The 27,439-nt window shown below is 41.2% G+C and overlaps 1 protein-coding gene across 4 annotated transcripts; it reads right to left on the minus strand.

The window, feature by feature from the left end:
- Positions 1–7,038: 7,038 nt before the first annotated feature.
- On the minus strand, positions 7,039–24,409 carry camk2a (calcium/calmodulin-dependent protein kinase II alpha). Of its 4 annotated transcripts, none has more exons than XM_062433765.1 (17): positions 24,348–24,409; positions 22,658–22,752; positions 16,168–16,227; positions 13,581–13,635; positions 13,220–13,285; positions 12,755–12,827; positions 12,562–12,664; positions 12,358–12,441; positions 11,738–11,832; positions 11,499–11,621; positions 11,312–11,395; positions 10,779–10,821; positions 8,788–8,828; positions 8,548–8,596; positions 8,363–8,438; positions 7,415–7,509; positions 7,039–7,271 (listed from the first exon to the last, which is right to left on the minus strand). In XM_062433765.1, the coding sequence occupies exons 1-17, from the start codon at positions 24,407–24,409 to the stop codon at positions 7,039–7,041; spliced, it is 1,437 nt and encodes a 478-aa protein (XP_062289749.1). The 4 variants fall into 4 exon arrangements, with proteins under 4 accessions (XP_062289749.1, XP_062289748.1, XP_062289750.1 ...); XM_062433764.1 differs by having other exon boundaries at positions 8,548–8,598; positions 8,778–8,828; XM_062433766.1 differs by having other exon boundaries at positions 8,788–8,818; positions 10,775–10,821.
- Positions 24,410–27,439: the final 3,030 nt, after the last annotated feature.

Below are 27,439 nucleotides of genomic sequence, written 5' to 3' on the forward strand. Positions count from 1 at the left end.
CGGTGTTTCCTGTTTTCCTCACCTTCATCTCCTCGTTAGTCCAGCCAATCACGGTCCGTCTTTGGTTCAGTTAATATTTAAACATCTTTGTTCATCTTTGTTCATCCTTCAGCTCTGTTTGATTTTTGCTGAAATATTGGATCATTTGAACATTTATAGAAATGAAAGCATGTGAGAAGTTTAGAGGGAAAAATCACTATTTGGTGGAGCTGTTAACAACTCATAGACATCTGAGATGTGAGCCGACTACACACTGCTGTCTGGTTCCATCTTTAACAATGTGTTATATTTATAAAGCTTGTTATATTATATATATATATATATATATATATATATATATATATATATATATATATATATATATATATATATATTATATTATCCATTGTGTCAAATCTGCATCTGAAAAGTAACTAAAGCTGTTAAATAAATGTAGTGGAGTAGAAAGTACAATATTTCCCTCTGAGATGTAGAAAGTAGCATCACATGGAAATACTACAGTAAAGTACAAGTACCTCAAACTGTACTACAGTCAAGTACAAGTACCTCAAACTGTACTACAGTAAAGTACAAGTACCTCTAACTGTACTACAGTAAAGTACAAGTACCTCAAACTGTACTGCAGTAAAGTACAAGTACCTCAGACTGTACTACAGTAAAGTACAAGTACCTCAAACTGTACTACAGTAAAGTACAAGTACCTCAAACTGTACTACAGTAAAGTACTACAGTATACTATAGTAATAATAATAAAGTGTGAAGCTACTTCCTGTCTTTTTATTAATGGCGTTTGATGTGAAAACAGACCAATCAGAGAGCAGCGTTTGATGTGAAAACAGACCAATCAGAGAGCAGCGTTTGATGTGAAAACAGACCAATCAGAGAGCAGCGTTTGATGTGAAAACAGACCAATCAGAGAGCAGCGTTTGACCACCTCAGTTTATTTACAGAAACACTTTGAACACGATGCAGAAGAAGAAGAAGAAGAGTTAGAAACACACACTCTCGCTCACACACACAGTTACACACTGAGCATGCACCGTTAATACACACAATATCATCATAGAACAGCTGATCACTGATTATTGATCACTGATTATTGATCACTGATCACTGATTATTGATCACTGATCACTGGTTATTGATTGTTGATTGTTGCAGAGTGGGAACATCTCGAGGACTGAGTCTAGTTTTATTTTCACAGACAGACATTTAAAAAGAGTTTTAATTCAAAATGTTTTATTTGTTAAAGCTTTCTGTTTATTTTCTGAGTCTGGAAGATAAAACCTGAACGATCAATAATAACACCAATGTTAAGTGTTGCTTTAATAATAATAAACCCGGCCTGCTGTTTCCCATCACATCGACCCAGAAAGCTTCTCTAGTTAACGTGATGCTTCTAAACAGACTTCCAACCTGTCTGAGTCTTTACATCCGATAAAAGTCTAAATATGTGAAAATAGCCGAACTTTCCCGTCGTCTCTTAGACCGAAACATGAGAGAAGAATGTTTCTAAATCCTGAATCTTGTGGCTCGTCTGGGTCACAAAGACAAAATAAATCAGCTCACAGATGAACTGAAGGTTTGGATTCATAGAGAGAAACACGCAGCAGCCAGACCTGCCGAACATCTTTAAAAACAGGTAAAACATCGTAGCATCTGTTCACACAGTAGGAATAACATGAAATCTACGTTCAGATTCAAGCATTAAACACCAAAATAGTTCTAAAAAAATGACATCTCAGATATTTGCAGGGACTTTTTTTTCTCTGCGTCCCCGGTGCTCAAAGACTTCCACCATTCATTATACGTTCAAGTGTCTTAGAAGGTCAAAGTGGAAGAGTCGCTTTAGAAAACACAAACTAGTCTACGGTAGAAAACAGACATTCACTCTGAGGAGCCATTTGGAGTCCGGACCGCGGCCACGTTGGGGGCGAATCAGTCGATGTGGAGTTAAATTAATCTGTGAGAAAAAAGCTTGTTTCTCTTTGAGTTTATCACCATTTAAATAAACTCAGTGGTGTTTAACTCAGTGCTGCTGGCAGTGAACTGGACTGATCAGTGTTTCCTGTGTTTTAACCTCCTGAAACCTGAGAGCTTTAGTTTGGTAGTACAGTAAGTATGTTTAGATATTTGGGATGAGTTGAACCTGACTAGTGCAAAACTCATTGTCTTTAAACAGGAAGTAGTTTTTGTAATAAATAATCCTCATATGGTGGTTAATGGGTTTATTTTGCTGTATAACACAATTAACTCAGCTGTGTATAAAACAGTTTATTTCTTTACATTTACAACAACGATAAAATCCCAACAACCTCAAACGGCTTGTTGCTAAAATTAGTCAAATTAGTATCAAACTACAAACATTATTAAACATAATTAAACAAGTTTTAACCATAAAATCTGAGACGTTTTTGTACCTGGTTCACTTTAATCTGGAGATCAGCTGCTGATTGACTCGTATCTGGTTTCTACACTGATTAATGTGTAATGTGCTTTGCGACCACTAGGTGGCACAAAAAGTGTTTACGATGGAGGACGAAAGGTCAAAGTTCAGCAGAATGAAGTTTAAGGTCCAATAAACCCAAAATGTGAAGCAGAGTCACAGGAGGCTGGTTGGTAAAATGCCTTAAAGCTGTTAAAGCAGAGTTAATGTTTCTATCATTTATTTTTGTATGTTTCATTAATATCCCAGATATAGTGATCAGGGTTCTGTTATTGCAGATTAAAGTTTGAATGTTTGCAGCAACTGAACTGATTTATGAGAAATTCAGTTTTTTTCTAGGAAAATATTGAAATATTCCCGAGAAGTTTTACTTTTAGAATCACAGGAAAGTTGAGCACCGAACAGCTTTGAGTTTAAGATTTACCGACACGTCAACAAGCCCGGGTGTTTAATTCCAGCTGTTATTGATAACAGGATTGATGGATTACTGAGTCATGTTCAAATATCTGCCGTAAAAATGTTCAGTTTAGTAACAGTTTCATAAATATTTGAGTCTTTTTTCTGATATTTTTTCCAATTAGGTAAACAGGCGAGCACCAGTATCAGACTCTGCCACCTGGTGACATCATCAAAGAGGCTCCACCCTTTTTCTACCCAACTCTCAGAGGTCAAAGGTCACCTGGGCTTACATTACTCACCAGTTGACCTTTGACCTAGTGTGCATCCCCCAACTCTTTGCTCGTGTCCGTCGTCAGGAAGCCAAATGGCTCCAAGCTGTCAGTAAAGTAAGTGGTGGCGAACACACTCAGCGGTTGCTATGGGAACTCGTGTCACACTCAATAATGCACATCATCCTAACAAAAATAATAAAGCTAATAAAACACAATGTGTTCTCTACAGGTTGATTCACACACAGGCGAGCACTGGAAGTCTGATTTAAACATTAAAAAGCTTTTAAATATACAAATGCGATATATCGAGAATAATAATATCATAGTAAGAATCTGATTGTACAAAGTTCTACATTCTCTCGACGGTAAAAAGCTGCTTAAAGCCTCTGAGACAAACACAACGGGTCAAAAGTCGCAAAATATCAAAGTTGGCACCGCTAGCAGTTTGTTAGCTCGCGGCTAGCAGAGACGGATGCTAACAACGCTAACATGTCCGAGTTAAATCACCTGAGAGCAGAAACACAACTCGACAGCCGGAAACGCCAAAACACTGCAGATGCTGAAGCCGAAAACACAAAACACAAAGTCCAGCATGCAGAAAACCACAGAATCTGTACAGAAGAAATTAAACACCAGCACTGAAGAGGAAGAAATACGAGCTCTTCGTTCCGAACTCAAAAATCTAACGTTTCTAACGCGCTGCCGAATCTCAAAACCTCAAAACCTCAAATCTCCTCTAAAATAATTTAACAATAGAATAAATCTACTCTGAGCGGGTTTATGTTTCACTGCTAAATCCAAGATGTAATTTAAATGTTCTTTATAATATTAAAACTTGCTAATAATCATTAAGGCTGCTAAAAAAAATAGAAATAAAGCAGATAAATGAGGTTTCACACAGCGACCACACCCCCGACAGACCAACATCAGCCTAATGTCATTAAAAGTAAAACCAGAACATAATTAAAGTGATTCAAATTATTTACTGTCTCTTTAAATTTAAACTCCTCCCATTCCTGCCTCTGATTGGTGCATTTAATCGTCCACTAATCTCACAGTTTAGCTTTCACGTGACTTTTTCCTGCTTTTATGATAATAGAAGAATAAATGTAATGTCTTTATTTCACTGGGTTTATAATACTGATACTCAACATACGCATGATTCCTATGTACGCATCGTGTATATGATGACATAGCAAAACCAAACAGTGTAGTGGTTTTTTATATGATGCATTTTAATTAAGTTTGAGACATTTTCTTGTATCTGTTTTCATACTTTAGTTTCAAGTAAAGTTAATTTATTTATTGATATATTTAATATAATTCAGTCTATCTCCTTCATTAAGTTGTTGGATTTCTGAGACATTAAAAAGAAAGATTGGTCCAAATCTGTGCAGAGATATCCAGACTTTAAACTCAAACACTCAATCCTACATTTCTGTTTCCAAACACTAATATTTAAATTTCTCTCACATGATTATTTATCTATGTATTAATTTGTACTTTGACTCGTCAGTGATGTTTGTTGGCTGTGGGCCTCCGTACTGATGACAGGTGATTGTCTCAGTGATTCTGATTGGCTGAGCATCACTGCAGCTCATTATTTAAAGTTCTGGAAAATGATCAGGAGTCAGTTTGTTAAGTCTGCATCATAAAAACAGATCAATGATTTAAGATCATTACCTGAAAATCAACTTACAGTTACATTGTCTGGTTTTGTTAGATTGCCTACACATCTATTTAAGGTGGTATGCTGGAGTTACATTTAATTATAATTTTGATTTAACTGCTTAAACTAAATCGGGTGTGCAATGTGTCCTTTCATCTTTCTTTCTATCCTTTTCTCTCCTTTCTTCTTTCCTTTGTTTTTCTGTATTATATGTTTTTGTCCCTTCTCTAATTTATTTTTCCTCTCACAGGAAGCCGGCTTCTTCTGCTGCTAAAACATTTGGTAAACTTGCCTGAAAGATAAAATGTCTCCTGCTAATGAAGCCCAGAGTGGAGCACAGGCAGCAGGCAGACAGCTCGTTAAGGTACCTCGTTAAGGCCCTGGTTAGGACACCTGGCGGGGGTCAGGGGTCAGGGGTGCAGGTGGGCTGCTGAGCAGAGGTGTGGCTGTTCATGGAAGATCGCAGGTCGGAGAGCGCTGGAAGCTTCTGGAGCTCTCCGAGCCCAATGGAAGCAGAGAGATGAGCATCGTACAGCTGACGCCATCGTCGTTATGTTGTCAGCATTTCCTGCGCTGCTGTTACAATATTAAATATTACACTATTGCTAAAGAGGCTGAGAGACGCTGTTGTTTCTGATTTAGACCCAATTAAATCTAGATCCCAACTTTATTATCTTGATATGAAATCAATTCAGTTTCTGGGCTGCTCATAATCATTTCTCACAACATACTGAATCACTTACACTACTAACAAGGAAACTTAATAATCAAATCTGCCTTAAAAACTAACTATGATCGTTATTTTCTAAAACAGTTAAGTTGTGATCAGGACTGTAACTCTCACTGAGGTCTGAGATTTCAACAACCAACCTGATGGGATTTAAAAAACCTTCATATTGTGGGAACTTAACTGGATTAGTAGCTTCAAATTGAATTTCTCTTATTTTAAGGACAACACAAATGGTAAATGGTAACCATGGCGACTCTTGGTTTCTGTATATGGTAATATATCATGTTCATTTTATATGTCTATGAACTTATTTTCACTGTCATGTTGAAATCTCATCCTCAGAGTCCAGACCAGAATGTGTCACATTAAGAATTTTGTGTCTAAAGAGGAATAAAAAGTTCCTGGTCTGTTGAATCGCTGATGCCTCGTTCACAGCTGAGTCTGCTCAGCATCGCCCCCTGCTGGCTGCTGCAGGTTTCTGCCCCCTGCTGCAGCATCACCCCCTGCAGGCTGCAGGCCTCTGTGATCAGGGACCAAGTCATCGCTTTAAAGTCAAAGGTAAGTCTCAAATCAGACCCATTAAGTCCTGAGTCGAGTCCATCTGTCTCATAATAACATGATATTCAAACATTTCATGAAGCACAAGTCACTGCTGTTGGAAGTCTTTTTTTTGTCATTATCAAATCATGAGCTTCCTGTCAGATCATAGATTTGCTCATCACGCATCATTCATCACAGCGAGCCGAGGAGCTCACTAGATAACAAACACTAAACATATCTGTAGCTCCAGTTAGAGAGAGCTTTAAATAAAAATATCTATTTCTACATCTGTTCATTAAACAAGAGCCAACATGTAAATCAGAGTTGGAGCTAAGCAGTCTGATATCAGACTCTGTCCATAGGGGGCGCTGTGGTGTCCTGAAAGCAGGTTTGGGGCAGTTTGAACACTAAAGTCAGCTGTGAAGGAGGCATGAGACCTGTCAATCATCCTGAACACAAAGTTAAAAACATGAGTTATGAGGTTTCTGCACATGAATACGACCTGTACTGCACCAAGAGAGCTGATTGGCTAATCACGAGGGGGCGTGGCTGAAGCAACGTCCAAAGAAGCTGAAAAAAGGAAGCTGATTGGTTGATTGGTTGATTGATTATGCAGTTCACTACTGGACTAAGTTGGAGTGATGCTTTGTGGCCCCGCTCTCGTCTTTTGTTTTTCTCAAACTTCTCAAACTAATCCCAGATTGTCGGTGTCAGACGCCTGGCCTGCTGTCAATCAATCAGTTGTCATGGCGATGGTGGCCTGCTCAAAGAACCGCCCACTCTGGAAGTTAACTGGAAAAATGAGAAAAAACACAAAATCATCACAAAATACTGAATCTGAGTTTAAAAGAATGAATGATCTAATGATGATGATGTCATCTTAACACTGCTATAAGAGCACAGAGTAAATCCTGATAAAAGGTTTTTAATTGATCAGGCTGATATGATATTAACATCATTAAAGTCAGATTTTACCCGCCTCTTACTTGTTGAGCGTGGAGGCGGAGCCTGAGCGATGGAAATGGACGATCTGCCACTTCCCGTCCCGGCGGTGCCAAACTCTGGTCTCCTCCGACTGCGCGGTGCGAGGTGTCCCGTTGGCGTCGATGTACTGCGTCACTCTGATGTAAGCGATGCAGGCCGCCTCCTCCCCGACCAGGTGGATGTGAGGGTTCAGGATGGTGGTGTGGACGGGTTTACTGTTCTTAGACCACACTGCAGAGACACAGACACACAGCAGTCACCTGGACGGGTCAGTTAGGGCAGGTAGGGCAACAGACAGGCAGATAACATTGAACCACGTGTCCTCATTTAACTGTAAATACATAAAATCATGCAGGAAGTTTTGTTCAGCTCACAGTTCTCAAAGTAGAAGCGGTGGAAGTCCAGGCCTTCGACCAGATTCCCCAAAGCCTCGGGCTCGAACGCTGTCACTGCAGGGTCGCACATTTTACTGAGAGGAGAGGAAAGATTTACTGAGAGGACAGACTAGTTTTACTGAGAGGTCATATAGGTTTTAGTGAGAGGACAGAGGTTTTAGTGAGGGGACAGTCGGGCTTTAGTGAGAGGACAGTCAGGTTTTAGTGAGAGGACAGTCAGGTCTTAGTCAGGCGGGGAGTTCCGGTCCAACGCAGAAGTAACTTAAAACTGCATTCTATCAAAAGGCCACCAGGGGGCGACCGTTTTGGTGTCAAAAGGACTTCCGTCTCTATACAAGTCAATGTATTCAACGTTTTCAAAATGTGTTTATGGTCTCAATCGCTAGTTTAAAGCCTTCTTCAATGCAGTATGATGTTCATTTGGGACATTTTGGCCTCCCTGATTTTATATGTGACGATAAAGCAGGGTATGCATTGGGGCGTGGCTACGTGGTGATTGACAGGTTGATTGGTTCACAGGTTCAGGAGCACGGACAGATAGACTGCAGGAAATAGCCGTGAACTTGTTTCACACCGACAGTTTTCTCCGGAGTTTTGTGGTTATAGTCGTAACAGCTAACTTGGTTAGCATCACCAGGTTGCCGGTGTACACTGTGGTAGATCCAGCCCTCACAACCTCCCCCACTCCGTCCTCATGCTCCTCCTGATGCCCATATAAGTAGAATCTGTGTTTTTATTTTTCCCAGCATGCACCGGAAATTTTCAAGATGGCGCTGCTCAGATCCGATACTATTGGCCTCCGAGCAGCAGTCCACAAACCAATGGGTGACGTCATGGATGTTACGTCCATTTCTTATATACAGTCTATGGTTTTAGTGAGAGGACAGTCAGGTTTTAGTGAGAGGACAGTCCGACAGATTTACATACGTGTAGCTCTCAAAGTCTCCGTTGCTGATGGCCTCGATGAGCTGCTCAGTGACTTTAATGATGTCCTGTTTCCTCACTGAGAGACAGAAATGTTAACTTCTGTTTAATAATTATAAAACTTCAACATATTTCAAACAAAGATAAATGATAAAGTTTTGGATAGAAGAAGTTTAAAGTGTTTTTACCTCTGGTATCTTCATCCTCGATGGTGGTGTTCGTGCTCTCAGATGATTCCTATAAATACAGTAAGAGTCTGTTTAAATTGTTCCTGAGCTTTCAGCTGCCGGACTTTCTGTTTACCACAAAGCAGATTTAACTTTAGTAAGTCAACAGTTCACAACTTAACACAACAACAATAATAATAATAATAATAATAATAATAATAATAATAATAATAATAATAATAATAATAATAGAGTTGTTACTTTGACTCCGTCGGCCTTCTTGTTGCTTCCGCTCTTTCCTCCTGAACGAGGGATGATAATGAAGAGAAGGAGAAGCAGCAGAGTCAGAAAGAAAGGAACAAAGGCAGAGAAGAGAAGTGAAGGCATCGTACCGACAAACGCTGCCGACGTGCCTTTCAGCAAACTGTTATAAACTGTCCTCTGGGGGTCAGACAACAGGAGGAAAACCTGAGTCCAGAATAAAGAAAGAATAAAACTACTGAGGAGGAAACATTAAAAAGTTCCTTTTTGATTCACGATCAGAAAAAAGCCCAAAAAAATATTCCAAATTTCAGATTTAAATTAAGCAGAAGTTCAAAGTTTGCTTCCTGCCTGCGACGGTGTGAAGCTGCAGACCAGCTGCTGCTCCGGCTGACGGACGGATGGATGGAGAGATGAATGGAGGGAGCGATGGAGGGAGGTATGGAGGGAGTTCCCAGCGTGACATGTGGGTCACTCTCAGAGAGTCGAGGCCAAATTTAGGAACAACTTGAGATAGTTGGAGAGCAGAAACATTCCTGCGTCCACACTGACCACATGCATCCGAACGCTGTGTCACATGACCCGCTGTGCTGTGTGGCATCTCAAAGTAATAACTAATATATAAATAATATATATCAGTAATAATAAGAATAAGCTCTGAGTGTGTAGTTAACCTCGAGGTTTAAATCTGAAGTATATAAAGTAGATATTCTGTTGCTGTGAGTCAACGCTCAAACCAAACTCCTATTTAAAAATACACCATTTAAAATAAGTCCTGTTTGTAGGCGTAAGGCAGCAACAGGGATGATAGTTTTATAATAATAAGTAACGTTAGGAGCCTCTCTTTAATTCGGCATTAATGTTGCAGGTAAATATAAACTCCTTCCTGTAATAATGTAACTTAAATGACGAGTTAACAGGCGATTCTTCACCAGTCATTGATGTTAAATTGTTGTTTTTTTCAATGGAGTTTGGTTCATTAAATGTTTCACTTCATCGTGTTTTTTGGTAATTCTTAAAAAATGTCTTAAATTTAGTTTTTGACATTAAAAATATCTGAATTGGGGTTAATAGGAGTTAAAGTGTTAAATTAGATCTGAGTGTAATTATATTTGTTCAGTTTGTTATTGATCATCATTTTCCAATCAACAAGTAAAGGAACTATAAGTTGGAACTATAATGAAACTAATCATTAGTTACAGTCCTTTATAAATGACTTTAATATGATGTAACTACTACAGTAACATTTTATATTGTTATTAAAAAGGTTTTAAGGTCACTAAACTTTAAACTTTAACCGTCAAACACTGATGTTGGTTCACCAGCTGTGATCTCAGCTGTCTGATGGAAGTTTATAAACAGTGTAAAAATAGTAACTATGAGTAAGTGTTTATTGTTCAGTAGTCACAGTCAGTGTGTGTGTGTGTGTGTGTGTGTGTGTGTGTGTGTGTGTGTGTGTGTGTGTGTCTGTGTCTGTGTGTGTGTGTGTGTTGAGTTTCCTGCTATCTATAGATCTGTGTGTGTTTGAAATGTTCTGACAGCTGCTCCACACACACACACACACACACACACACACACACACACACACACACACAGACACACACACACACACACAGACACACACACACACACACACACACACACACACACACACAGACACAGACACACACTGATACACACACACACACAAACACACACACACAGACACACACACACGGACACACACACACAGACACACACTGATACACACACAAACACACACACAGACACACACACACAGACACACACACAGTGTTAACCTGTTAATTGTGTGTAAGCTGACAGCTGATTGGTCAGTTCCTCCGTTAGGCTACTGAACACAAACCTGCAGGTCAAAGGTCAGCAGCACACTGCTGCGGCAGGTCATGTGACACCCTGACAACCAATTAAAAGACTGAACAGCTGATTGAAACATCACATGACCTCTGATCTCAGGGATGAGATGAACTTACCGGAGAAATTCCTGGTGGCCAACATGGTGGTTAAGATCGCCCCCTGCAGGAAGAGAGAGAGAGAATACACAGATTAATCATTAAAATACAATTATTTAAGATTAAACCAACAGACTAAAACCTGTCTGTCCTCTCACTAAAACCTGACTGTCCCCTCACTAAAACCTGACTGTCCCCTCACTAAAACCTGACTGTCCCCTCACTAAAACCTGACTATCCCCTCACTAAAACCTGTCTGTCCTCTCACTAAAACCTGACTGTCCCCTCACTAAAACCTGACTATCCCCTCACTAAAACCTGACTGTCCTCTCACTAAAACCTGACTATCCTCTCACTAAAACCTGACTGTCCTCTCACTAAAACCTGACTATCCTCTCACTAAAACCTAAATGTCCTCACAAAAACCTGACTATCCTCTCACTAAAACCTAAATGTCCTCACTAAAACCTGACTGTCTAACTTTAAAGAAAGAGAAATACCCAGAATGCACCAGGGTCCCTAATGAGAAAAAGGATAATCTCTAGTTTGCCTACCTTCAGTTTCCGCCTGGCGTTGAACTTCTTCAGACACTCGACCGTCTCCTGTCTGTGCATGCAGGACGCCACCGTGGAGCGATGCTGCGAGGAAGAACAAGCATCATCATCATCATCATCATCATCATCATCATTACCTTAATGATGTCACAGAGCAGGGTCAGAGGTCAGGGGTCGGCGGACTCACAGAGATCCAGGGGTGTTTGAGCACCTCGGCGGCTGTGATGCGTTTGGCCGGATTGATGGTCAGCATCTTGTTAATGAGGTCTTTGGCTTCAGGAGTCACCGTGTCCCACTCCGGAGACGGGAACTAGGACACGAGGACAACAGGTGAGGTCAGCAGCAAAGCCCCGCCCCCAACACACCCACAGACCAATCACTGCTCTCCGTCATATTACACTGCAGGTAAACAGTCATGTGACCTACATCATACGCTCCAGCTTTGATCTGCTGGTAGAGACGATGCTGATCTTCATCCCAGAACGGAGGATAACCGACCAGCAAGATGTAGAGGATCACACCTGAAAGGAGACAAAATCACACCTGAGAGAAGACACAATCACACCTGAGAGGAGACAAAATCACACCTGAAAGGAGACAAAATCACACCTGAGAGAAGACACAATCACACCTGAGAGGAGACACAATAACACCTGAGAGGAGACAAAATCACACCTGAGAGGACAATAAAAGACAGTAAAACACAGTAGGAGACAGTCGGAGACAGTCGGAGACAGTAGAGGACAGTAGGAGACAGTAGGAGACAGTAGGAGACAATAGAGGACAGTAGGAGACAGTAGGAGACAGTATGAGACAGTAGGAGACAGAAAGTAGGAGACAGTAGAGGACAGTAGGAGACAGTAGGGGACAGTATGAGACAGTAGGAGACAGAAAGTAGGAGACAGTAGAGGACAGTAGGAGACAGTAAAGGACAGTAGGAGACAGTAAAGGACAGTAGGAGACAGTATGAGACAGTAGAGGACAGTAGGAGACAGTAGAGGACAGTAGGAGACAGTAGAGGACAGTAGAATAAAGTAGATTCTGACCACAGGCCCAGAGGTCGACTGCTTTGCCGTACGGATCCTTTCTCAAAACTTCAGGAGAGAGATAACCAGGAGTCCCTGCAAAGCCTGTAAACACACACACACACACACACACACACACACAGTAAAGGTAAAAAGGTTGCTAAGTATTTGTGTGTACTAGAGTATTACTATAGTACTACTACATCAGTACTACATTGGTCTTACCGAACCAGGCCTGCTGGTCTCCCTCCACCTCGATGGCGAGTCCGAAGTCGGCCAGCTTGACGGCGGCTCCTTTTGATTTAGACGCCAGCAGCAGATTCTCTGGCTGCACACACAGAACACATGCTAACACGCTAGCTCTGACCATTGGTTTACATCAGAAAGGCTAGTAATGCTAACAGGACTGTTAGGTTACCTTCAGGTCTCTGTGGACAACGCCCATCTGGTGGCAGTGAAGCACCGCCTCCAAGATCTGCTGGATACAGTGACTGTCACAGGGCAGAGGTCAGAGGTCAGACACACTTATACTAATAAAGGTGAATCTAATCTGAACTAACGAGCAGGAGAAGAGATTCAGGTTCATGGTTCCATGGCAACAGACAGCTGATCTGAGCTCACCTGTTCACACCTTTAAGTTATAAAGTCCGTCCACACTGAGAACAATAACGTGTTTAAAACTATTTCTAGTTATTGTTCTCAGTGTGGAGCTTTACAGCTGATTGTGGAGCAGGTGTCATGTGACCTGAAGCTGAACCCTGCTGTGTGTGTGTGTGTGTGTGTGTGTGTGTGTGTGTGTGTGTGTGTGTGTGTGTGTGTGTGTGTGTGTGATGATTGATTGATTGATTGATTGATTGATTGATTGATTGATGACTGATCTCACCTGGCGTCGGCTTCGCTGTAATATTCTCTGGCTACAATATCTTCAAACAGCTCTCCTCCCGTCACCCTGAGAGACGATTACAGGTTAATAAAAATAATAAAACAACATAATAACATAAAATAACACGTATGTTAAACACGAATAAAACAATAAATAATAATGTGATACAATGAAATGAAATGTAAAGTAACAATATTCAAAACATAAAAAATGTCAAAATCAAACACGTAACGTAAAATGACGAAATAACAAACAATAACGTAACATAATAACATGCGTGGTGTGACATCACAGGTTGGGGTGTGACATCACAGGTTGTGGTGTGACATCACAGGAAGCAGAATGATGTCACAGAACTCACAGGTCAAAGATGAGGTAATGATGCGCCTCCTCTGAGATGCTGTCATGAAGCCGAACTGAAAGAAAGAGACAAGTTTTATTCATTTAACAGGTTTGTAGTACTGGAAGAAGTACTCAGATCTGTTACTGCAGTAAAAGTACTAATACAGTAGTATAAAAATAGTCCAATATAAGTAAAAGTACTGCATGAAAAATCCTCCTGCAGTAAAGTACGTAAGTGTTATGAGTTTGATGTTAATGGACGGTTCTTATAACACTTCACATCGTCAGGATTCTGTCAACATGCAGGAGGCGGGAATCGAACCCCCGATCTTTGATCAAGGCCTCGCTGCTACATTTAACACATGAACTCTTAATTTCCAAATGTTTTATAATTTTGTTGTTTGAGTCTTTCCTATATAATATAAAAAATATGTTTTCTGGAAACTCGACAATAGTAAGCTGCAGCCACGGTGCATTAGGACCCTGGGGGCTCCTGGAACTGAAGCATTACTTGATTGTGATTGGATAACGCTGCTGTCACATATTTAGTTTTAGACATACGAGGTTTCTGACAGACCATAATGATCAGCATTAGGAGAACAGGTTGAGCCTCGTGTCGTATTTCTAGAGACACAATGAAATAAAAACGTCCAATCATTGAGGTTCTGCTCAAAGGCCCCTGAGCACCGACCCAGTTTACCCAGTTTACCCAGATGGTCCATCAGCCTGCAGGTTCTTTATGTCTGCAGCTCAGTGACTCAAAACTGGGAAGAAAGATTCAGACTATTGTTCATTTCTGCAGGAACAAATATTAAATATACAGAATATCTAATAATGATAATAATATCTAATAATGATAATAATATCTAATAATGATAATAATATCTAATAATAATGCTTCCAAATGCAGCAGTCAAACACAGCATGAAGCTTTTATTAATGATCTGACCCAGATGTCTGTGCTTGTTTAAAGATATTGATTATTATCGATTGATCAGTAAAGTGTTGTTAATCATTGCGTCCTGTCAGTGTATTGGTTTATTGATTGATTACTTCCTGCCCTGATTAACCAATCACAGACTGTCTTTAAAAAGCTGCCGCCGTCTGTTTCACTGCTCCTCAAATATATTGTGTAACAAGATATATAACAGAAGAAGAAGCTGCCCACACACACACACACACACACACACACACACACACGCACACACACAGACACACAGACACACATATCAAATCCCTCTGCTGTACTGTGTAGGAGTTTCGAGAGAAAAACCTGATTAGTTCTTTCTGAGTGCTTTTACACAGGTGTGTGTGTGTGTGTGTGTGTGTGTGTAGGAGGAGGAGAGAGGGTTTGATGCCTTCACCTAAGGACATTGTTGCTTAGCAACACACACGCACACGCACACACACACACACTCACACACTCACACACACACAGTTATGTAACACTCCTCAGGATCTGTAGAGCATCACCCACACAGAGTTCTGATTGGATGCTCAGTTCAGCCGCAGCCTCCTGATTGGCCGGTTGGGTCCATGTCAGGTCATGTTTGAACACCTGACCACCGGGACTCGACACAGGAAGTGATGTCACAGTTTAGATTCACCCATTTTAATTCTTCTTTAACTTCTTCTGTGGTACAGTGTACTTTTTACAGTACTTTATACTGACTGCAGTACTTTTTACTGACTGCAGTACTTTATACTGACTGTAGTACTTTGTACAGTACTTTATACTGACTGCAGTACTTTTTACTGACTGTAGTACTTTATACTGACTGTAGTACTTTGTACAGTACTTTATACTGACTGCAGTACTTTTTACTGACTGCAGTACTTTTTACTGACTGTAGTACTTTATACTGACTGTAGTACTTTGTTCAGTACTTTATACTGACTGCAGTACTTTATACTGACTGTAGTACCTCATACTGACTGCAGTTCTTTATACTGACTGCAGTACTTTATACTGACTGTAGTACTTTTTCTGCTATCAGAGTATTTTTCCTGCAGGCTTTAGTTGTTGACGTGATGAGATCAAACCTCTCCGTCCTCTTTGTCTCTCGTCTCCGTGGTAATTATATCTCCTCATGAATTAGTGATTGTGCGCTGGTTGCCGTTAGTAACGCCAACAGCTCCATAATTCATCATCATCATCATCATCATCATCATCATCATCATCATCTTCATCATCATCATCATTGTCATCCATTTTTAATCCAAACTCACCAAGAGAGCCAAATAACGGCTGAGACAGACTGTAGTACTACAGAGTACACAGTAACAGTACATACAGAGTATCTGCTGATGTATTAGTACACAGTTCTAGTACTAACAGCAGAGGCTGATGATATAATAGCAGTAGTAGATGTAGTAGTAGTAGTAGTAGTAGTAGTAGTAGTATCAGTAGTAGTACTAGTAGTAACATTGGCAATAGTAACAGTAATACTTCTACTTTTTATTTCTACAACTACAGTTTTGGTAAGAGCCATAGTAGCAGTAGTACTTGAAGTATTGGTAGTATAACTTGTAGTAGTAGTAGTACTTATAGTAGTATTTGTGGTAGTACTTTTAGTATCAGTAGTAGTATTTCTTGTAGTACTCACCGATGTTGGGGTGCTTCAGTAAACGACAGATTCGAGCTTCACGGTCGAGCTTCTGATGATCTGACAGGAAAAGGAGACATAGATTATTGATCAGTTACTGATCAGAGTTATTGATCAGTTATTGATCAGAGTTATTGATCAGAGTTATTGATCAGAGTTATTGATCGGAGTTATTGATCAGTTATTGATGCAGACATATCAGAGCACACATGGTCTGAGTTCTGCCTCCTGATTGGATATCTCACCTGTCAATTAATACTGCTGAACACAGAAACTCTTTACCTCCCTCTAAATACTACAGTACCCATGAGTAAGAATGTCAGGAGAACATGGGGAGAACATGAGGAGAACGTCAGGAGAACATGAGGAGAACATGGGGAGAACATGAGGAGAATATGAGGAGAACATGAGGAGAACATCAGGAGAACATGAGGAGAACATGGGGAGAACATGAGGAGAATATCAGGAGAACATCAGGAGAACATGAGAAAAACATCAGGAGAACATCAGGAGAACATCAGGAGAACATGGGAAGAACATGAGGAGAACATGGGGAGAACATGAGGAGAATATCAGGAGAACATCAGGAGAACATGAGAAAAACATCAGGAGAACATCAGGAGAACATCAGGAAAACATGGGAAGAACATGAGGAGAACATGAGGAGAACATGAGGAGAACATCAGGAGAACATGGGGAGAACATCGGGAGAACATGAGGAGAACATGAGAACATCAGGAGAAAATGGGTAGAACATGGGGAGAACATGAGAACATCAGGAGAAAATGGGGAGAACATCAGAAGTGTCCAGATGGAACATTGTGAGGAACACTCAGTGGTGAACTCAGTAACACAAACAGAGGAAAGCAGCAGTGGATCATAACATCCAGCTGAAAGCAGATGGTTCTGCAGGAGAACCACAGATCATTATCCACCATAAAAACTTCAGAAAGCAGATACAGACGGTTCATCAGGTGCAAACTGCTCAGAAGTATCAAGACCAGAAAGGCCAGATTAAACTTTACTAATAAACATCTGAAAAGCAGCTCAGTTCTGGACCAGCGTTGTTTGGACAGATGAACCTCGATCAGAACAACAGGAAGAACAGAGAGACGTATTTATTCTGTCTGCTCAGATTCAGACACATTCAGCTGCTGATTGGACGGTTCGTCACAGATTCAGACACATTCAGCCGCTGATTGGACGGTTCGTCACAGATTCAGACACATTCAGCTGCTGATTGGACGGTTCGTCACAGATTCAGACACATTCAGCTGCTGATTGGACGGTTCGTCACAGATTCAGACACATTCAGCCACTGATTGGCCGGTTCGTCACAGATTCAGACACATTCAGCCGCTGATTGGACGGTTCGTCACAGATTCAGACACATTCAGCCGCTGATTGGACGGTTCGTCACAGATTCAGACACATTCAGCTGCTGATTGGACGGTTCGTCACAGATTCAGACACATTCAGCTGCTGATTGGACGGTTCGTCACAAACGGACAACGACCCAAAACTACTGCGGAAGCAACTCAGGAGCTTCTGAAAGCAAAGAAGTGGAATATTCTGCGATGGACGAGTCGATCACCTGATTTTAACCTGATCCAGCAAATTTAACAGCTGTAAAACACCCCAAATGTCTTTTATTCTGAAATTTGATGACTTTTCCTAAAGTGGCCCAAAATGCACAAAAATGAAAATAATTTTAAATGTTATACTTTTGTATAGATGCTACAAATGTTTCTGGGTCAAATTATCTCCGTCTCTATTGCCATGTGTTTTAGTGAAATGAATAGTTAATAGTTTTAATAAGATAGTAGGAAAGATAGTAGTTTGTCCATTTACACTTGAGCCCCACTGTGTTTGTCCAACTCCTTGAAATAAAACTGAAAGCACTTCAACTGCAACCTGATTGTTTCATTTCAAATCGACTGTGGTGTAACTGTCCAGATATGTATGGTCCTAACTGTACATGTGTGCCTGTGGACATGTATTGGCTTCCTCCTGCCTGTCAGGACTCTGCTGTACCTCCTCACCACTCAGCCCTTCGTCTACCTGCCCACTCTGCTTCCATCTCAAGCTGTTTCATCACTTTCTTCACTCTGTACAAGGCGATCTGATCTGAACATGAACTCCTCTCAGACCTTCATCTCCTCCCACAGCCTCCTCCTCCTCAGGGACGTCAGCAGCTCCTCCAACAATCTGCAGCTAACACACACTACTGCTAAAGTCTCCTCAAACTTCCTCCACCTCACCACATAATATCCTGTATGTGATCATATCTATCTATCTCTCTATCTATCTATCTATCTATCTATCTATCTATCTATCTATCTATCTATCTATCTATCTATCATCTATCATCTATCTATCTATCTATCCATCTATCTCTCTATCATCTATCAATCTATCTATCTATCTATCTATCTATCTATCTATCTATCTATCTATCTATCTATCCATCTATCTATCATCTATCCATCTATCTATCTATCTATCTATCTATCTATCTATCTATCCATCTATCCATCCATCCATCTATCTATCTATCTATCATCTTTCATCTATCATCTATCCATCTATCTATCTATCTATCTATCTATCTATCTATCTATCTATCATCAATCTATCTATCTATCTATCTATCTATCTATCTATCTATCTATCTATCTATCTATCTATCTATCTATCTACCTACCTACCTACCTACCTACCTACCTATCCATCCATCCATCCATCCATCCATCCATCCATCCATCCATCCATCCATCCATCCATCCATCCATCCATCCATCCATCCATCCATCCATCCATCCATCCATCCATCCATCTATCTATCTATCTATCTATCCATCTATCTATCTATGTATATATATCTAATTTCAATGACATAAAACCAACATGACGATGATGTTTCTGACATTAGAGGCTCACTCATTCAGACACTTTGAAAAGCCGTCGACAAAAACCTCAAAACAATTTTGAAACATGTAGATTGAAGTTGTCTGTGAACATGATGACATGTAAGAAGTCTGTGAATAAAGAGAAAGCTGAACTGAAGGTTTGTTCTGTAGTTGAGCCTCACACAGACCTGCAGTGTCTGATCCGGGTTCAGCAGAGACGCTGCCGTCCAACAGCTCGTCACATCAGAGCTGAACTCAGATCTGTGCAGCACAAAATCTAATATTTCATCACAGGAAGCCTCAAAAATCAGAGAGAAGAGAAGCTGGAAGGAGCTCAGAGCTGCAGAAAATTCAAACGCCACGTTGGCTTCGAACCCAAACACACATCCAGAGATCCAAACTAAAGAAAGCACAGATGGAGCTCAGCTCTGATCAACTACACAAACTCACAGATTCACAGGAGCACAGAAAGTCATGACATCACTTTCTGTCTAGCTTCTGATAAAAACCCAAAATCCTCAATGAAAGTGAAGTTTTCAACATTTCCTCTGCTGTAAAAAATTAACCTGAACTAACCACGGACGATGATTTGGCGTCTTACACGGTTTAAGTTCCTCTAATGTTCAGATCTGTTCAGCAGGGCGGATTATTGATTATTGATCAACCAGGCTGAAAACTGTCAATCAAACTAACAGGAGTCCACTGTCACCAACACACCTTCAGATAAATATTAATGAGTATCAGTCGATCAGAACATCTATTGATTAGCTCCCGTCTGTCTGAGTGACAGCAGACTGAAATTAAAGGGAAAATCTGAACAGGAAATATCTGCTATGTTCAGAATATTTTTATATAAACATCTGAATCTGCAGAACTGAACATCAATTTATTCATTGATTTAAAAATAATTGAAGTCACTGATAATGAAAAAAATCATTAGTTAGCATTAATCAGTGTATATTAGTCAGTTAATGACACCAAAACACCCGCAGCTTATTGTGATGATTGTTATGTAATATTGATCATCAGAGTTCCTCGCATCACTGCAGAATAAAACTGAGCTGAATGAGACACACACACACACACACACACACACACATACACACACACACATACTTCTTTGTCAACTTTGCAGGGTGTTGCTAAGCAACCAAAGGAAATCTGAAAACCAGAATAGTGATATGAAAAACAGAAATGAGCAGAGATGCAGAGATTCACAGCGTCGGTGTTTCTGTCAGTTTGGTCGCTGTGTTAGAATGTGACCGAGACTCAGCGGTCAAAGGTCAGAGGCAAACACACACAACTTAACAAACATCAGCTTTCATTCTCTGCACAGAACAAATGTGACAGGAAACCAACAGAGGACTGACTAAGGGGCTGACTAAGGGACCGACAAAGAGACTGACAAAGGGACTAAGGGACTGACTAAGGGGTTGACTAAGGGGCTGACTAAGAGACTGACAAAGGCACTAAGGGACTGACTAAGGGACCGACTAAGGGGTTGACTAAGGGACCGACAAAGGGACTGACTATGGGACTGACTAAGGGACTGACTAAGGGACCAACTAAGGGACTAAGGGACTGACTATGGGACTGACTAAGGGGCTAACTAAGGGACGACTAAGGGACTGACAAAGGGACTAAGGGACTGATTAAGGGACCGAATAAGGGACTGACTATGGGACTGACTAAGGGGCTGACTAAGGGACTAACTAAGGGACTGACTATGGGACCGACTAAGGGACTAAGGGACTGACAAAGGGACTAAGGGACCGACTAAGGGACTGATTATGGGACTGACTATGGGACTGACTAAGGGGCTGACTAAGGGACGACTAAGGGACTGACAAAGGGACTAAGGGACTGATTAAGGGACCGAATAAGGGACCGATTAAGGGACAGACTAAGGGACCGACTAAGGGACTAAGGGACTGACTAAGGGATTGACTAAGGGACTGACTAAGGGGCCGACAAAGGACTGACTAAGGGACTGATTATGTGACCGACTAAGGGACTAAGGGACTGACTAAGGGACCGACAAAGGACTGACTAAGGGACTGATTATGGGACCGACTAAGGGACTGACTAAGGGACCGACTAAGGGACTGAGGGACCGACTAAGGGACTGACTAAGGGGCTGACTAAGGGACTAAGGGACTGACTAAGGGGCTGACTAAGGGACTGACTAAGGGGCTGACTAAGGGACTGACTATGGGACCGACTAAGGGACTTACTAAGGGACTGACTATGCGACTGACTAAGGGAGTAAGGGGCTGACTAAGGGACTAAGGCATTGACTAAGAGACTGACTATGGGACTAAGGGACTAAGGGACCGACTAAGGGACCGACAAAGGACTGACTATGGTGCCGCCTAAGGGACTGACTAAGGGGCTGACTAATGGACTAAGGGACTGACTAAGGGGCTGATTAAGGGACTGATTAAGTGGCTGTCTAAGGGACTAAGGGACTGACTAAGGGGCTGACTAAGGGACTGACTAAGGGACTGACTAAGGGACCGACAAAGGACTGACTAAGGGACTGATTATGGAACCGACTAAGGGACTGACTAAGGGACCGACTAAGGGACTGAGGGACCGACTAAGGGACTGACTAAGGGGCTGACTAAGGGACTAAGGGACTGACTAAGGGGCTGACTAAGGGACTGACTATGGGGCTGACTAAGGGACTGACTATGGGACCGACTAAGCGACTTACTAAGGGACTGACTATGCGACCGACTAAGGGAGTAAGGGGCTGACTAAGGGACTAAAGGATTGACTAAGAGACTGACTATGGGACAAAGGGACTAAGGGACCGACTAAGGGACCGACAAAGGACTGACTATGGTGCTGCCTAAGGGACTGACTAAGGGACTGACTAAGGGACTAAGGGACTGACTAAGGGGCTGATTAAGGGACTGATTAAGTGGCTGACTAAGGGACTGACTAAGGGACTGACTAAGGGACTAAGGGACTGACTAAGGGGCTGACTAAGGGTCTAAGGGTCTGACTAAGGGACTGACTAAGGGACTGACTAAGGAACTAAGGGACTGACTAAGGGGCTGACTAAGGAACTAAGGGACTGACTAAGGGACTAAGGGACTGACTAAGGGACTGACTAAGGGGCTGACTAAGGGACTGACTAAGGGACTAAGGGACTGACTAAGGGACTAAGGGACTGACTAAGGGGCTGACTAAGAGACTAAAAGGCTGACTAAGGGACCAATCAGGATCCGGGGGAAGACGGCAGGTACTAATACATGAACACAACATGTTACGTGTCTCATGTTACGTGTCACATGTCACGTGTCACATGTCACGTGTCTCATGTTACGTGTCTCATGTTACGTGTCACATGTCACGTGTCACATGTTACGTGTCACATGTTACGTGTCTCATGTTAACGTGTCTCATGTTACGTGTCAGGTGTTACGTGTTACGTGTCTCATGTTAACGTGTCTCATGTTAACGTGTCTCATGTTACGTGTCTCATGTTACGTGTTACGTGTCTCATGTTACGTGTCACATGTTACGTGTCTCATGTTAACGTGTGAGGTGTTAACACGTGTGTGCGATCTCACCTCTCGCCGACAGTTTCTTGGTGTTGATGATTTTGGCGGCGTACTCCTGACCTGAGAGCACCTTCACACAGCGCCGCACCACGGAAAACGCTCCCCTGGAAACAGCAGGAGGAACCAATCAGCTGGAGGCTCTTATACAGTTATAATAATGGTGTGTTATATTTCCCAGAATTCATTTGTGTTCGGAAAATAAATTGCATATTTTTACCAGATAAAAAATTACATGATTTCATTGACAACATTTAAAAAGCGCCTGTGGTATGACGTCATCGGTGGCCTGATGATGTCATAATGATGAGGTGTTGAGTTAAAACAGCAGAAAGAAGCTTTAATTAAAGACACCAACCAGCTGCATCGTGGGAAATGTAGTCTCCAGTGTGTGTGGAAGAGTCAGGATATCTTTTTATTACTTTTCTATTTTAATATGACAGAGGAGCTGCAGGCGGATCAATAAGGATGATTGATACTGATGATTAATGCTGATTTCCTGCTGCTGGTTTTCAGTCAGAGTTTTACAGCGAGTCTGTTTCTTATGAAAGCTGAAATCTGCCACCCACCATCACATTATGTAAGAGACCTGGCATTGTGTGTGTGTGTGTGTGTGTGTAGGTGTGTGTGTGTGTAGGTTTGTGTGTGTCTGTGTGTGTGTGTGCGTGCGTGTGTGTGTGTGTCTGTGTGTGTGTAGGTGTGTGTGTGTGTAGGTTTGTGTGTGTCTGTGTGTGTGTGTGTGTCTGTGTGTGTGCGTGCGTGTGTGTGTGTGCATGTGTGTGTGTGTGTGTGTGTGTGTGTGTGTAGGGGTGTGTGTGTGTGTGTGCATGTGTGTGTGTGCGTGTGTGTGTGTGCGTGTGTGTGTGAGTGTGTGTGCATGTGTGTGTGTGTGTGTGTGTGTAGGTGTGTGTGTGTGTAGGGGTGTGTGTGTGTGGGCGGTGAGTGGGATGAGGTCAGAAAGGTGTTACACTCATCCTCCATCTCATCCATACATCTATCACTAATATATCTTATTAATTATAACAATTATTGCCTATTAATATGTAATATATCTGTAATAATTACTATTAATATTATTATTAAAACTAAATACAAGCATACAAATTAATGCAGAAATCTAACTGTAACATATATGCACATTAAATGCTAAATAGTTGTATTGTACTATTAGAACAAATGAAATAATTTAATACATCAATTATAGATTTTACCACATTTAAATAACTTAAAATAATGATACAGAAAACATAATACAATTGTAAATTAACAATAATAAAATTATAATGTATGCTTTTAATTCATTATAATTATTATGAAAACAAACACAAATGATATAAATCAAATATATATGAATAAATATAAAATAATTTCAACATTGAAATGAAATGAAATGATACGCACAACAGACAAAAAGTGACTCTAAGTTATATTTATAAGAACATTAATAATTATAATCATATTTATTCCACTGAGTGACTGGATGAGATATTAACAGATATATTAATAGTGTATTAAAAATATAAAGAAAAAAGTGAAGAAACAAAAAAACTGAATGAAAAGTTAAATGATGATGAGGAGGATGATGAGGATGATGATGATGATGATGATGAGGAGGATGATGAGGATGATGAGGATGATGAGGATGAGGATGATGAGGATGATGATGATGATGATGAGGATGATGAGGATGATGAAGACCTACTTGCCCAGCTCCTCATACAGCTGATACTCTTCGGTGAAGCGGGTGCAGATGACCGTTGCCATGGTGACCCGGCGGGGCGAGGGTCAGGGGGCTCCCTGTCCGTCTTCCTCAGAGGATGATGATGCTGGTGGTGATGATGATGATGAAGGCCAAGAGTTAGAAGCGTCTGTCTGTCAGCAGAGAAGAGATGAAGAGGAGAAGAAGAGAGATGAAGAGACTCTGGAGGAGGAAGAGGAGGAGGAGGAGGAGGAGGAAGAAGCAGAGCGATGAAGAGTTTGGAGGAGGAAGAGGAGGAGGAGGAGGAAGAAGATGGAGGGATGATGGAGAGCAGTGAGCAGAGCTGCGACTCTCCGTCTCTCTGAGCTGATCTGTGAGAGAGAGCTGCTCAACCTGCCCGCCCACTCGTCTGTCAGCCAATCACAGGCCAGCACACACACACCAGCCCGCCCACTCCTCCAGCAGCCAATCACAGGACAGAACACACACACATACACGCACACACTCACACGCATGGACACGCACACACACACACACAGGGTCGCCATGGTAACTGCTGGAAAGTAAAAAAGTCTGAGAGAGAAAAAATTGTAATAATGCAAATAGTACTACTGATAATACTGCAAATAGTACTACTGATAATACTGCAAATAGTACTACTGAGAATACTGCAAATAGTACTACTGATAATACTGCAAATAGTACTACTGATAATACTGCAAATACTACTACTGCAAATACTGCAAATACTACTACTGCAAATACTGCAAATACTGCAAATACTACTACTGATAATACTGCAAATAGTACTACTGATAATACTGCAAATAGTACTACTGATAATACTGCAAATACTGCTACTGACAATACTGCAAATACTGCAAATACTACTACTGATAATACTGCAAATACTGCAAATACTACTACTGATAATACTGCAAATACTGCTACTGACAATACTGCAAATACTGCAAATACTACTACTGACAATACTGCAAATACTGCAAATACTATTACTGACAATACTGCAAATAGTACTACCGAGAATACTGCCAATACTGCAAATACTACTATTGACAATACTGCAAATACTGCAAATACTACAACTGATAATACTGCAAATACTACTACTGACAATACTGCAAATACTGCAAATACTACTACTGACAATACTGCAAATACTGCAAATACTACAACTGATAATACTGCAAATACTACTACTGACAATACTGCAAATACTGCAAATACTACTACTGACAATACTGCAAATACTGCAAATACTACAACTGATAATACTGCAAATACTACTACTGACAATACTGCAAATACTGCAAATACTACTACTGACAATACTGCAAATACTGCAAATACTACTACTGACAATACTGCAAATACTACTACTGACAATACTGCAAATACTACTACTGATAAATCATACTGCAAATACTACTACTGATAAATCATACTGCAAATACTACTACTGAGAATACTGCAAATACTGGAAATACTACTACTGGGTTGAGAAGGTGGTTCATAATCTTGAACTCCAGTGGCCTTTATGACTTCACCACACTACAGAACCAGCTCTTATTAGAGTGTTAAATGACATCAGGTTAAACACTGACTCAGGTGTCAGTTCTGGTCCTGTTGGATCTCAGAGCTGCGTTTGACACTGTGGATCACAGTATACTGTTGAACAGGTTGGAAACCTGGGCAGGACTCAGCGGAACAGTCCTAGAATGGTTCAGATCCTACTTGGAGGAGCGGAGTTATTTTGTGACCATTGGAAGTTATGAATCCGATCGAGTGACTATGACGTGTGGAGTTCCTCAGGGTCAGTTCTTGGACCCCTTCTGTTCAGTCTATATATGCTGCCTTTGGGTCAAATTCTGCAGAACTCTAATGTAGACTATCACAGTTATGCAGATGACACGCAGATATACCTAGCACTGTCCCCGGATGACTACAGTCCAATACAGTCATTGTGTCACTGTTTAGAGCAAGTAACTCATTGGATGAACCAACATTTCCTTCAATTAAATCAGGACAAAACTGATGTAATTGTTTTTGGCAATAAAGAGAAGAGGATTGCTGTCAGTAAACATCTCGAGTCACTCTCTCTAAAAACTAGCGACCAAGTCCCAAACCTTGGCGAGCTGATAGACTCAGATCTGACCTTCAGCAGTCATATCAAATCAATCACCAAAACAGCCTTCTATCAGCTTAAGAACATCTCCAGAGTGAAGGGTTTTATGTCTCAAACAGGTGGGGAGTTCCGGTCCTCTGCAATGAGGCCAACCAGGAAGTAACTTATAAACTGCATTCTATCAAAAGGCCACCAGGGGGCGACCGTTTTGGTGTCAAAAGGACTTCAGTCTCTATACAAGTCAATGGAGAATTCACCAACTTCTCACTTGATTTCTAGCCTCAGTAAACGTTTTCAAAATGTGTTTATGGTCTCAATCGCTAGTTTAAAGCCTTCTTCAATGCAGTATGATGTTCATTTGGGACATTTTGGCCTCCCTGATTTTATATGTGACGATAAAGCAGGGTATGCATTAGGGCGTGGCTACGTGGTGATTGACAGGTTGATTGGTTCACAGGTTCAGGAGGGCGCCTCATGCTCCTCCTGATGCCCATATAAGTAGAATCCTTGTTTTTATTTTTCCCAGCATGCACCTGAAATGTTCAAGATGGCGCTGCTCAGATCCGATACTATTGGCCTCCGAGCAGCAGTCCACAAACCAATGGGTGACGTCATGGATGTTACGTCCATTTCTTATATACAGTCTATCTTCTCAAACAGACCAGGAGAAGTTGATTCATGCTTTCATCTCCAGTAGACTCGACTACTGTAACGGTCTTCTGACATTAAACAGCTGCAGCTCGAAAACCGGAACAAAGAGATCAGAGCACATTACTCCAGTTCTAAAGTCTTTACACTGGCTCCCAGTCAGCTATAGAAGAGATGTTAAAGTTCTGCTACTGGTCTACAAATCACTGAATGTTTTAGGTCCAGAATACATGAATGACATGTTAGTAGAATAATCACCCAGTAGAGCTCTGAGATCTACTGACTCAGGTCAGATAGTGGA

This window comes from Scomber scombrus, chromosome 14 (genome assembly GCF_963691925.1).
Source record: "Scomber scombrus chromosome 14, fScoSco1.1, whole genome shotgun sequence".
NCBI classification, from domain to species: Eukaryota; Metazoa; Chordata; class Actinopteri; order Scombriformes; family Scombridae; genus Scomber; species Scomber scombrus.

What these genes read in the sequence shown, in the direction of transcription:
- camk2a (XM_062433764.1), bottom strand. Translation starts at nt 24,409, where the DNA reads ATGGCAACGGTCATCTGCACCCGCTTCACCGAAGAGTATCAGCTGTAT. An exon ending in ACTGAAGCACCCCAACATCG is followed by an intron (nt 13,636 to 16,167) that starts GTGAGTACTACA and finishes TCTTTCTTTCAG; the next exon opens with TTCGGCTTCATGACAGCATC. An exon ending in CGAGGATGAAGATACCAGAG is followed by an intron (nt 8,439 to 8,547) that starts GTAAAAACACTT and finishes TCTGTCTCTCAG; the next exon opens with TGAGGAAACAGGACATCATT.